Source organism: Scyliorhinus torazame, chromosome 14 (assembly GCF_047496885.1).
Source record: "Scyliorhinus torazame isolate Kashiwa2021f chromosome 14, sScyTor2.1, whole genome shotgun sequence".
In the NCBI taxonomy this organism is placed as follows: Eukaryota; Metazoa; Chordata; class Chondrichthyes; order Carcharhiniformes; family Scyliorhinidae; genus Scyliorhinus; species Scyliorhinus torazame.
Genome location: NC_092720.1, coordinates 170,793,858 through 170,808,264, shown reverse-complemented (window position 1 = coordinate 170,808,264; position 14,407 = coordinate 170,793,858). Strand labels below are relative to the sequence as shown.

The following is a 14,407-nucleotide window of genomic DNA, read 5'->3' as shown; positions in this document are numbered from 1 at the left end:
TTCTTACCTTTCCGTTTTCTTGTCCAAATGAATATTCCAATTATTCCGAATAATAAAATTCCACTGATCCCTATTCCCACTCCAGTTCCCAGATGCAGAAGAGCTCCATGTTTATCCAGGATTTCTGAAAAATATTTGAATAATATGAGGATTGACTCTGTTGCCGGATCCATTCCCAGGCCTGTGTTCCATAGAATACATGGAATCCCAATAAATCACAAGGAGGCCATGCAGTTCACTGTGTCTGCTCTGACCCTCCATAGAGCACTCGACCTCAGCTCACTCCCCCGCCCTATGCACCTGCACAGCTTTGACAACTAGTGGGATATTTAGCGTGGCCAATCTACCTAACCGGTGCACCATTGGAATGTGGGAGTGCACCGGAGCACCTGGAGGACACCCATGTCGACACAGGAGAACATACAAACTCCACCCACTCAACCAAAGCCAGAATCGGACCTAGGTCCCTGGCGCTGTGAGGAAGCAGTGCTAACCACTGTGCCACCGTGTTAATTGGGGACAATTTGAACTGAAGTCGCCCATTGGGAATTGATGGGATTGGTTGAAACGTTGGTTTTACACTCGCACGATTTCACTCTCCAGTGAAGTCACTAAAGATTCCCATTGATGGGAGTGTCAAAGCCGTGTTGTCCCAATCCCGTGGGTTACCTTCCCGGCCAGTTCAGTTCTAATTCCCACCAATGTCTCTGTGTCCTGTCCTTGCTCATTCTCCAGGGTTACATTGTACGGCCCAGGAGGCAGCATCACTGATGGTTTTCACATCAAACTTCAAAGGGATGAGGAAGAAACTGACCACAGGAAACTGGGCTGAGCTGATAATGAGAAAAACGACAGAGAAACAGAGCAAACGCTTCAATAGAAGCACTTGGTACAACCCAACAGCAGAACTTAGTCCTAATCGACTGCAGTGAAGCCACCATGGACAACACATGGAATAAGTGAGTGAATCCAATTCAAAGAAAAGATTCACAAATGTCCAGAGATTGAGTTCCAGACACTTAGACAAGAATCAGCTGATCAAAGAGAGACAAGATGGATTTGTGATGGGGAGCTCATGTTGACAAATCTCATTAAATTTGTTGAGGATCTCACTAACATGGTTTATAAGGGAGTGTCTGTAGATCTGCTCCAGCTGGACTTCCAGAAGGTGAATGATTAAAGCCGGCATTCTCCGCCCCGTCGCACCAGTTTTCGGGTGGGGCGTGCCCCTGCTGGCAGCGGGATTCTCCATCCCACCAGCCGGCCAATGGGGTTTCCCATAGTGGGCAGACCCACACCATCGGAATCGCCGGGTGTGAGTGCGCTGCCGGCACAACAGAGAATCCCGCCAGCGGAGAATCCAGCCCAAGGTTTCACACAAGGATTCTTGACAATAACCACAATGTTTGGAAATGGAGGGAATGTTTGATAAGGGGTGAAAATTGATTGGTGTGTGGGGGACAGGGACGGACACACGTCCACATTCACTCACAGAGACACGCATACACAGACACACACCGTCACACAGACACACATACACACACACATAAACACACACACAGACACACTCTTACAAACACACTCACTGACAGACAAACTCACACACACATCCAGACACACACACAAGCATACATACACACAGACACACACATTTGCACACAGACACGTATATGCACATACACAAACAGACACACACATATACAGAGACACACATATGCACATACATACTTGCACTGACACATACACTCACAGACATATGCACACACACAAACACACACGATACACATATGCACACACACAGACATGCACATGCAAATGGACACACACTCATACGCACACACTCATATACACACATGTACACAGACACACAGTCACACATATACACACACAGACACACACACATGGATACACAGATCCACACATACATACACACACACTGACCCACACACACAGACATATGCAACATGCACACGTACACACATGCACAAGTGCACATACACTCACAGACCCACACACACATGCATACACAGATACATGCATACATACACATACTGACCCACACAACGCAAATAGACACACACACAGGCACACACACATGGACACACACCCACAAAAGTGCACACACACACAGTCTGAAACATACACAAACACGCCTGCATGCACACACAAATACACACACAAACCCACACACAATATTACATACAAACACACACACACACATGTGTGGTATTGCACCTGTATTAGGTAATGTAAGGTAGGACCTGTACTCCAGGTTCGTTAGTAGTCCCTGCCTGCTGGCTCCGCCCAGTAGGCAGAGTGTAAATATGTGTCTCCTCCATGCTGCAGCCATTTCGCCAGCTGCTGTGGGAGGCCACACATCTTCGAGCAATAAAGCCTCAGTTGTATCCAACTCAAGTCTTTGTGCAATTGACGTGCCTCAATTTATTGCTCGAAGAGTTTCAAAAGATGGACCTCCGCATCAAGCCGGATCGCCTGCAGCTGGATCCGCAATCAAGCGACGCCAAAAAGGACTTTCAGCACTGGCTAGCTTGTTTCGAGGCGTACATCAACTCGGTGCCCAACCCTGTCTCGGAGGCTCAGAAGATACAGATCCTGTACTCAAGGTTGAGCTCCAGCGTCTTCCCGCTAATCCAGGACGCGCCGAGCTACGCCAAAGCCATGACGCTTCTCAAGGAGAATTACGCTCAGAAGATGAACACGTTCTTCGCCAGGCACGTACTCGCCACTCGCTCTCAACTCCCTGGTGAGTCCATAGAAGACTTCTGGCGGGCCCTAATCCCACTCGTCCGGGACTGTGACTGTCAGGCCGTTACAGCCACCGAACATTCAAAACTCCTTATGCGGGACGCGTTTGTTACGGGGATTGGGTCGGACCTCATACGCCAGCGACTTACACTCGACCTAGCGGAGACAAAGAAGCTAGCGCTCTCCATGACGGTCGCCTCGCGCAACGTTCAGGCCAACACCCCCAGCCGCGCGGCCCAGCCCTCCTACGCATCATGGACACTACAGACGGCCGCCCCAGTGGGGGCCTTACCCAGCCAATACGCCTGCGCCACGCGCCAGCCAGAAAGCCCCCGGGCTCCCCATCATCCTACTCCAGCGATGACCAACCACGACTCGCCTCAGTGACCATCGACCAGTCTCGTCCTCACAACCTGGCCACCGCATCGACTAGCGTGACAGTCAACGGACACATGACCTCTTGCCTGCTGGACTCCGGGAGCACTGAGGGCTTCATCCACCCGGATACGGTAAGGCGCTGCTCCCTCGCGGTCCACCGCGCCAATCAAAGAATCTCCCTGGCCTCTGGATCCCATTCCGTGGCGATCCGGGGGTGCTGTACAGTCACACTCACGGTCCAGGGCGTAGAATTCAGTGGCTTCCGCCTCGATGTCCTCCCTAACCTCTGCGCTGTCCTACTGCTATGCCTGGATTTCCAGTGCAACCTCCAGAGCCTAACCCTGAAATTCGGCGGGCCCTTACCACCCCTTACTGTGTATCCTCCGCAATCTGCCCTATTCCGTCGAGGAAGTATGGACAATCACCAGGGACTGCCAGGTCTGTGCGGAGTGTAAGCCACACTTTTACCGGCCGGACCAGACCGTGCATGCCTGGTGAAGACCTCCCGCCCCTTTGAACGCCTCAGCGTGGATTTCAAAGGGCCCATTCCCTCCATCGACCGTAACTCGTATTTTCTCAGTGTGGTCGATGAGTGCTCCAGATTCCCCTTCGCCATCCCATGCCCCGACATGACATCTGCCACCATCATCAAAGCCCTCAACACAATCTTCGCTCTGTTCGGTTTCCCCGCCTACATCCACAGTGACAGGGGATCCTCCTTTGTGATTGATGAGCTACGTCAGTTCCTGCTCAGCCGGGGTACAGCCTCCAGCAGAACGACAAGCTACAACCCCCGGGGAAACGGACAGGTAGAGAGGGAGAACGGGACAGTATGGAGGGCAGTCCAACTGGCTCTACGGTCCAGGAACCACCCAGCCTCCCGCTGGCAGGATGTCCTCCCTGCTGCACTACACTCCATTCGGTCACTACTGTGCACCGCCACTAACAACACACCCCATGAACGTCTTTTTGCCTTCCCCAGGAAGTCCACATCCGGGGTGTCGCTCCTGACTTGGCTCGCAGCTCCAGGACACGTCCTGCTCCGTAGGCACGTCCGACTCCACAAGGCGGACCCGTTGGTAGAAAGGGTGCAGTTGCTCCACGCGAACCCCCAGTATGCCTACGTGGCGTTCCCCGACAGCCGCCAGGATACTATCTCCCTCAGGGACCTGGCACCAGCAGGTTCCACACACACACCCCCACCCCCCTCCGGGCCCGGCGCCAATCTATCCTCCCCCGGCGCTCCCAGCAGCAACCCCCTGGGACCATCCATCCTTCCCTGCCCACGCCAGAGGATGAAGAGGATTTCGGCACGCTCCCGGAGGCACCGGACATCGGACCAGCATCGGCATCGCCACCACCACTACGTCGCTCCCAGCGGCACATCAAGGCCCCAGACCGGTTAAACCTCTAACTGGACTGCAAAAGACATTTTTTTTCTCCCATTGTCAAGGATTGTAAATATAGTAAAAAAAGAAAACCATTTGTTGTATATAGTTCTCCACCACACCCACCGGACTCAATATTAACAGGGGGTGAATGTGGTAAACCATTGTTGCACCTCTATTAGGTGATGTATGGTAGGACCTGTACTCCAGGTTTGTTAGTAGTCCCTGCCTGCTGGCTCCGCCCAGTAGGCGGAGTATAAATATGTGTGTCCTCCATGCTGCAGCCATTTCACCAGCTGCTGTAGGAGGCCACACATCTTAGAGCAATAAAGCCTCAGTTGTACCAACATTAAGACTTTGTGCAATTGATCGTACCTCAACATGCACACACATGCACACACATGCACAAAGGCATATAAACACAAATGAACACAGTTTCACATACACGCACAAACACATCGTTATGACACCCTGGGCTCGTACGCGGTCAATTCCAGCTCCACCCGTCTTGGACTCATAGCACAAGTGAATCAACAAATAATTCTCATAAAAATAGCCAAAGTCTTTGGCCCTTGGCTGCCCAATAATTACAGTCACCAGGTTTGTATGTTTAAACACAATTACTGTTAATTAAAAATAAGAACAAAAATATGAAGTACGCAGTAAATAGAGCTGCTGAATGAAAAATTATACCTGACTCCCCATTTAACTGTCCCACCCTCTCGCCACATCCACAAGACAGACAAGCACAGAGGGGTGGAAATGGGTAAAAATAAAAAGGATTAAGGCCAAAAGATAAGGGGCGCGATTCTCCGATCCCGCGACTAAGTGCCCACGCCATTGTGAACGCCGTTGAGTTTCAAGACGGCGCGAAACGGCCCCGATTGCGATCGATTCAGGGCCCGAAAATGGGCTAGGATCGGGGCCGCGAGGAACTCGGGTGGTGTGGTGCGAAAGCAGCGTCGTAAGCGTGCGATGCCCGAATGACGGGCGCTGCGCCATAAATGGCGCGATCCGCGACGGAAGGACCCAGGAGGAGGAGAAGGAGGAGAGATGGCTGATCCCCGACGAGCCGCACCGAGGTTCCGGGACATGGACCTGGACACCCTCCTCGATGAGGTTGAAAGCCGAAGGGCCACCCTCTGCCCAAGATGTGGGCATCGCCAGCCGTCCAGCATGGTGAGGCGCGGTTGGCGTGAAGTTGGCACCGCTGTGAGTGCTGTGGGGCACCCCCCCCCCCGGTCCGGGGAGCAGTGTCGGAAGAAGCTGCACGACCTCACTCGGGCTGCCAGGGTAAGTGCCATGAGGGTGCCCCTGGGTCACAACCAACCCCACACCCCCCTCCCCCGGGCACGAGGGGGGGGAAGTGGGGGTGGGGGTTGGTTCGGGGGGGGGTTCAGGGTGCAAGACGTTGTACTAGACGCACATGAGCACCGGGACCCCCCCTGGAGAGATGCCAAGGCGTGGCTCCAACTGTCTCCCCACCCAGCAATAATATCGCTTATATCTGCTCGCCCTAATGATACCCGCCTAATCGTGATGCTTTATCCAACCGCCCCCAGGACAAGACAGCTCACAACCAACGTGAGCGTATGAGAACCGGAGGGGATTCTCCTTTGCTGCATCCCCCTCACGCCCTGGGCCTCGCTGGGGGATGCGTCACCCGGGAGGTCACGACATGCCAGCTCGGAGACGCAGAAGCAAGTGAGAGAACCCTGCATGTCCTCACCCCCCACCCCGCAACCCATCATGGCCCCCCCTCACACTCTGGCCACTGCACCCTCGATCCCCTCCCCCTCACACTCTGGCCACTGCACCCTCGATCCCCTCCCCCTCACACTCTGGCCACTGCACCCTCGATCCCCTCCCCCTCACACTCTGGCCACTGCACCCTCGATTCCCTCCCCCTCACACTCTGGCCACTGCACCCTCGATCCCCTCCCCCTCACACTCTGGCCACTGCACCCTCGATCCCCTCCCCCTCACACTCTGGCCACTGCACCCTCGATCCCCTCCCCCTCACACTCTGGCCACTGCACCCTCGATCCCCTCCCCCTCACACTCTGGCCACTGCACCCTCGATCCCATCCCCCTCACACTCTGGCCACTGCACCCTCGATCCCCTCCCCCTCACATTCTGGCTACTGCACCCTCGATCCCCTCCCCCTCACAATCTGGCCACTGCACCCTCGATCCCCTCCCCCTCACACTCTGGCTACTGCACCCTCGATCCCCTCCCCCTCACACTCTGGCCACTGCACCCTCGATCCCATCCCCCTCACACTCTGGCCACTGCACCCTCGATCCCCTCCCCCTCACATTCTGGCTACTGCACCCTCGATCCCCTCCCCCTCACAATCTGGCCACTGCACCCTCGATCCCCTCCCCCTCACACTCTGGCCACTGCACCCTCGATCCCCTCCCCCTCACACTCTGGCCACTGCACCCTCGATCCCATCCCCCTCACACTCTGGCCACTGCACCCTCGATCCCCTCCCCCTCACATTCTGGCTACTGCACCCTCGATCCCCTCCCCCTCACACTCTGGCCACTGCACCCTCGATCCCCTCCCCCTCACACTCTGGCCACTGCACCCTCGATCCCCTCCCCCTCACACTCCGGCCACTGCACCCTCGTTCCCCTCCCCCTCACACTCTGGCCACTGCACCCGCGATCCCCTCCCCTCACACTCTGGCCACTGCACCCTCGATACCCTCCCTCTCACACTCTGGCCACTGCAACCTCGATCCCCTCCCTCTCACACTCTGTTCACTGCACCCTCGATCCCCTCCCCCTCACACTCTGGCCACTGCACCCTCGATGCCCTCCCCCCTCACACTCTGGCCACTGCGCCCTCGATCCTCTCCCCCCTCACACTCTGGCCACTGCGCCCTCGATCCCCTCCCCCCTCACACTCTGGACCCCTGCGCCCTCGATCCACTCCCCCTCACACTATGGCCACTGCACCCTCGATCCCCTCCCCCCTCACACTCTGGCCACTGCACCCTCGATCCCCTCCCCGCTCACACTCTGGCCACTGCACCCTCGATCCCCTCCCCCTCACACTATGGCTACTGCACCCTCGATCCCCACCCCCTCACACTCTGGCCACTGCACCCTCGATCCCCTCCCCCTCACACTCTGGCTACAGCACCCTCGATCCCCTACCCCTCACACTCTGACACTGCACCCTCGATCCCCTCCCCCTCACACTCTGGCCACTGCACCCCCGATCCCCTAACCCCTCACACTCTGGCCACTGCACCCTCGATCCCCTCCCGCCTCACACTCTGGCCACTGCACCCTCGATCCCCTACCCCTCACACCCTGGCCACTGCACCCCCGATCCCCTACCCCCTCACACTCTGGCCACTGCACCCTCGATCCCCTCCCCCCTCACACTCTGGCCACTGCACCCCCGATCCACTACCCCCTCACACTCTGGCCACTGCACCCCCGATCCCCTCCCCCCTCACACTCTGGTCACTGCACCCCCGATCCCCTACCCCCTCACACTCTGGCCACTGCACCCTCGATCCCATCCCCCCTCACACTCTGGCCACTGCACCCTCGATCCCCTCCCCCTCACACTTTGGCCAATGCACCCTCAATCCCCTCCCCCTCCAACTCTGGCCACTGCACCCTCGATCCACTCCCCCTCACACTCTGGCCACTGCGCCCTCGATCCCCTACCCCCTCCAACTCTGGCCACTGCACCTCGATCCCCTCCCCCTCACACTCTGGCCACTGCGCTCTCGATCCCCTACCCCCTCCAACTCTGGCCACTGCACCCTCGATCCCCTCCCCCTCACACTCTGGCCACTGCACCCTCGATCCCCACCACCTCACACTCTGGCTACTGCACCCTCGATCCCCTACCCCTCACATTGGCTACTGCACCCTCGATCCCCTCCCCCTCACACTCTGGCCACTGCACCCTCGATCCCCTCCCCCTCACACTCTGGCTACTGCACCCTCGATCCCCTCCCCATCACACTATGGCCTCTGCACCCTCGATCCCCTCCCCCTCACACGCTGGCTACTGCACCCTCGATCCCCTCCCCCTCAGACTCTGGCCACTGCACCCTCGATCCCCTCCCCCTCACACTCTGGCCACTGCAACCTCAATCCACTCCCCCTCACACTTTTGCCACTGCACCCTCGATCCCCTACCCCTCACACTCTGGCCACTGCACCCTCGATCCCCTCCCCCTCACACTCTGGCCACTGCACCCTCGATCCCCTCCCCCTCACACTCTGGCCACTGCATCCTCGATCCCCTCCCCCTCACACTCTGGCCACTGCACCCTCGATCCCCTCCCCCTCACACTCTGGCCAATGAACCCTCAATCCCCTCCCCCTCACACTCTGGCCACTGCACCCTCGATCCCCTCCCGCCTCACACTCTGGCCACTGCACCCTCGATCCCCTCCCCCTCACACTCTGGCCACTGCACCCTCGATCCCCTCCCTCTCACACTCTGGCCACTGCACCATCGATCCCCTCCCCCCTCACACTCTGGCCACTGCACCCCTGATCCCCTCCCCCTCACACTCTGGCCACTGCACCCTCGATCCCCTCCACCCTCACACTCTGGCCACTGCACCCTCAATCCACTCCCCCTCACACTTTTGCCACTGCACCCTCGATCCCCTACCCCTCACACTCTGGCAACTGCACCCTCGATCCCCTCCCCCTCACACTCTGGCCACTGCACCCTCGATCCCCTCCCCCTCACACTCTGGCCACTGCACCCTCGATCCCCTCCCCCTCACACTATGGCCACTGCACCCTCGATCCCCTCCCCCTCACACTCTGGCCACTGCACCCTCGATCCCCTCCCCCTCACACTCTGGCCACTGCACCCTCGATCCCCTCCCCCCTCACACTCTGGCCACTGCACCCTCGACCCCCTCCCCCCTCACACTCTGGCCACTGCACCCCCGATCCCCTCCCCCTCACACTCTGGCCACTGCACCCTCGATCCCCTCCCCCTCACACTCTGGCCACTGCACCCTCGATCCCCTCCCCCCTCACACTCTGGCCACTGCACCCCCGATCCCCTCCACCCTCACACTCTGGCCACTGCACCCTCGATCCCCTCCCCCTTACACTCTGGCCACTGCACCCTCGATCCCCTCCCCCCACACTCTGGCCACTGCACCCTCGATCCCCACCCCCTCACACTCTGGCCACTGCACCCTAGATCCCCTCCCCCTCACAATCTGGCCACTGCACCCTACATCCCCTCCCCCTCACACTATGGCTACTGCACCCTCGATCCCCTCCCCCTCACATCCTGGCCACTGCACCCTAGATCCCCTCCCCCCTGACATTCTGGCCACTGCACCCTAGATCCCCTCCCCCTCACACTCTGGCCACTGCACCCTAGATCCCCTCCCCCTCACACTCTGGCCACTGCACCCTCGATCCCCTCCCCCTCACACTCTGGCCACTGCACCCTAGATCCCCACCCCCTCACACTATGGCTACTGCACCCTCGATCCCCTCCCCCTCACACTCTGGCCACTGCACCCTCAATCCCCTCCCCCTCACACTCTGGCTACTGCACCCTCGATCCCCTACCCCTCACACTCTGGCCACTGCACCCCCGATCACCTACCCCCTCACACTCTGGCCACTGCACCCTCGATCCCCTCCCCCCTCACACTCTGGCCACTGCACACTCGATCCCCTACCACTCACCCTGGCCACTGCACCCCCGATCCCCTACCCCCTCACACTCTGGCCACTGCACCCTCGATCCCCTCCCCCCTCACACTCTGGCCACTGCACCCTCGATCCCATTCCCCCTCACACTCTGGCCACTGCACCCTCGATCCACTCCCCCTCACACTCTGGCCACTGCGCCCTCGATCCCCTACCCTCTCCAACTCTGGCCACTGCACCCTCGATCCCCTCCCCCTCACACTCTGGCCACTGCGCGCTCGATCCCCTACCCCCTCCAACTCTGGCCACTGCACCCTCGATCCCCTCCCCCTCACACTCTGGCCACTGCACCCTCGATCCCCACCACCTCACACTCTGGCTACTGCACCCTCGATCCCCTCCCCGTCACACTGGCTACTGCACCCTCGATGCCCTCCCCCTCAAACTCTGGCCACTGCACCCTCGATCCCCTCCCCCTCACACTCTGGCCACTGCACCCTCGATCCCCTCCCCCTCACTCTCTGGCCACTGCACCCTCGATCCCCTCCCCCCTCACACTCAGGCCACTGCACCCTCGACCCCCTCCCCCCTCACACTCTGGCCACTGCACCCTCGATCCCCTCCCCCTCACACTCTGGCCACTGCACCCTCGATCCCCTCCCCCTCACACTCTGGCCACTGCACCCCCGATCCCCTCCCCCCTCACACTCTGGCCACTGCACCCTCAATCCCCTCCCCCTTACACTCTGGCCACTGCACCCTCGATCCCCTCCCCCCACACTATGGCCACTGCACCCTCGATCCCCTCCCCCTCACACTCTGGCCACTGCACCCTAGATCCCCTCCCCCTCACAATCTGGCCACTGCACCCTAGATCCCCTCCCCCTCACACTATAGCTACTGCACCCTCGATCCCCTCCCCCTCACACTCTGGCCACTGCACCCTAGATCCCCTCCCCCCTGACATTCTGGCCACTGCACCCTAGATCCCCTCCCCCTCACACTCTAGCCACTGCACCCTAGATCCCCTCCCCCTCACACTATGGCTACTGCACCCTCGATCCCCTACCCCTCACACTCTGACACTGCACCCTCGATCCCCTCCCCCTCACACTCTGGCCACTGCACCCCCGATCCCCTACCCCCTCACACTCTGGCCACTGCACTCTCGATCCCCTCCCCCCTCACACTCTGGCCTCTGCACCCTCGATCCCCTACCCTTCACCCTGGCCACTGCACCCCCGATCCCCTACCCCCTCACACTCTGGCCACTGCACCCTCGATCCCCTCCCCCCTCACACTCTGGCCACTGCACCCTCGATCCCATCCCCCCTCACACTCTGGCCACTGCACCCTCGATCCACTCCCCCTCACACTCTGGCCACTGCGCCCTCGATCCCCTACCCTCTCCAACTCTGGCCACTGCACCCTCGATCCCCTACCCCTCACACTCTGGCCACTGCGCCCTCGATCCCCTACCCCCTCCAACTCTGGCCACTGCACCCTCGATCCCCTCCCCCTCACACTCTGGCCACTGCACCCTCGATCCCCACCACCTCACACTCTGGCTACTGCACCCTCGATCCCCTCCCCGTCACACTGGCTACTGCACCCTCGATCCCCTCCCCCTCACACTCTGGCCACTGCACCCTCGATCCCCTCCCCCTCACACTCTGGCCACTGCACCCTCGATCCCCTCCCCCTCACACTCTGGCCACTGCACCCTCGATCCCCTCCCCCTCACACTCAGGCCACTGCACCCTCGACCCCCTCCCCCCTCACACTCTGGCCACTGCACACTCGATCCCCTCCCCCTCACACTCTGGCCACTGCACCCTCGATCCCCTCCCCCTCACACTCTGGCCACTGCACCCTCGATCCCCTCCCCCCTCACACTCTGGCCACTGCACCCTCGATCCCCTCCCCCCTCACACTCTGGCCACTGCACCCTCGATCCCCTCCCCCTTACAATCTGGCCACTGCACCCTCGATCCCCTCCCCCCACACTCTGGCCACTGCACCCTCGATCCCCTCCCCCTCACACTCTGACCACTGCACCCTAGATCCCCTCCCCCTCACAATCTGGCCACTGCACCCTAGATCCCCTCCCCCTCACACTATGGCTACTGCACCCTCGATCCCCTCCCCCTCACACTCTGGCCACTGCACCATAGATCCCCTCCCCCCTGACATTCTGGCCACTGCACCCTAGATCCCGTCCCCCTCACACTCTGGCCACTGCACCCTCGATCCCCTCCCCCTCACACTCTGGCCACTGCACCCTCGATCCCCTCCCCCTCACACTCTGGCCACTGCACCCCCGATCCCCTCCCCCCTCACACTCTGGCCACTGCACCCTCGATCCCCTCCCCCTTACACTCTGGCCACTGCACCCTCGATCCCCTCCCCCCACACTATGGCCACTGCACCCTCGATCCCCTCCCCCTCACACTCTGGCCACTGCACCCTAGATCCCCTCCCCCTCACAATCTGGCCACTGCACCCTAGATCCCCTCCCCCTCACACTATAGCTACTGCACCCTCGATCCCCTCCCCCTCACACTCTGGCCACTGCACCCTAGATCCCCTCCCCCCTGACATTCTGGCCACTGCACCCTAGATCCCCTCCCCCTCACACTCTGGCCACTGCACCCTAGATCCCCTCCCCCTCACACTATGGCTACTGCACCCTCGATCCCCTACCCCTCACACTCTGACACTGCACCCTCGATCCCCTCCCCCTCACACTCTGGCCACTGCACCCCCGATCCCCTACCCCCTCACACTCTGGCCACTGCACTCTCGATCCCCTCCCCCCTCACACTCTGGCCTCTGCACCCTCGATCCCCTACCCTTCACCCTGGCCACTGCACCCCCGATCCCCTACCCCCTCACACTCTGGCCACTGCACCCTCGATCCCCTCCCCCCTCACACTCTGGCCACTGCACCCTCGATCCCATCCCCCCTCACACTCTGGCCACTGCACCCTCGATCCACTCCCCCTCACACTCTGGCCACTGCGCCCTCGATCCCCTACCCTCTCCAACTCTGGCCACTGCACCCTCGATCCCCTACCCCTCACACTCTGGCCACTGCGCCCTCGATCCCCTACCCCCTCCAACTCTGGCCACTGCACCCTCGATCCCCTCCCCCTCACACTCTGGCCACTGCACCCTCGATCCCCACCACCTCACACTCTGGCTACTGCACCCTCGATCCCCTCCCCGTCACACTGGCTACTGCACCCTCGATCCCCTCCCCCTCACACTCTGGCCACTGCACCCTCGATCCCCTCCCCCTCACACTCTGGCCACTGCACCCTCGATCCCCTCCCCCTCACACTCTGGCCACTGCACCCTCGATCCCCTCCCCCTCACACTCAGGCCACTGCACCCTCGACCCCCTCCCCCCTCACACTCTGGCCACTGCACCCTCGATCCCCTCCCCCTCACACTCTGGCCACTGCACCCTCGATCCCCTCCCCCTCACACTCTGGCCACTGCACCCTCGATCCCCTCCCCCCTCACACTCTGGCCACTGCACCCTCGATCCCCTCCCCCCTCACACTCTGGCCACTGCACCCTCGATCCCCTCCCCCTTACAATCTGGCCACTGCACCCTCGATCCCCTCCCCCCACACTCTGGCCACTGCACCCTCGATCCCCTCCCCCTCACACTCTGGCCACTGCACCCTAGATCCCCTCCCCCTCACAATCTGGCCACTGCACCCTAGATCCCCTCCCCCTCACACTATGGCTACTGCACCCTCGATCCCCTCCCCCTCACACTCTGGCCACTGCACCATAGATCCCCTCCCCCCTGACATTCTGGCCACTGCACCCTAGATCCCGTCCCCCTCACACTCTGGCCACTGCACCCTCGATCCGCTCCCCCTCACACTCTGGCTACTGCACCCTCGATCCCCACCCCCTCACACTATGGCTACTGCACCCTCGATCCCCTCCCCCTCACACTCTGGCCACTGCACCATGGATCCCCTCCCCCCTGACATTCTGGCCACTGCACCCTAGATCCCGTCCCCCTCACACTCTGGCCACTGCACCCTCGATCCGCTCCCCCTCACACTCTGGCCACTGCACCCTCGATCACCTCCCCCCCACACTCTGGCTACTGCACCCTCGATCCCCTACCCCTCACACTCTGACACTGCACCCTCGATCCCCTCCCCCTCACATCTCTGGCC

The 14,407-nt window shown here is 60.4% G+C and overlaps 1 protein-coding gene across 2 annotated transcripts in view; it reads right to left on the bottom strand.

Annotated features, from left to right (window-relative positions):
* Window positions 1-14,407, bottom strand: part of LOC140390212 (class I histocompatibility antigen, F10 alpha chain-like) — a 350,169-nt gene that overhangs the window by 19,461 nt on the left and 316,301 nt on the right. The window contains exon 5 of one of the 2 annotated variants that reach the window (XM_072475180.1): window positions 8-124. The exons of the other annotated variant lie outside the window; for it this stretch is intronic. Coding sequence (XP_072331281.1) covers window positions 8-124 — 117 coding nt within the window. The remainder of the gene's footprint in view (window positions 1-7; window positions 125-14,407) is intronic. 2 annotated transcript variants of the gene reach the window in all.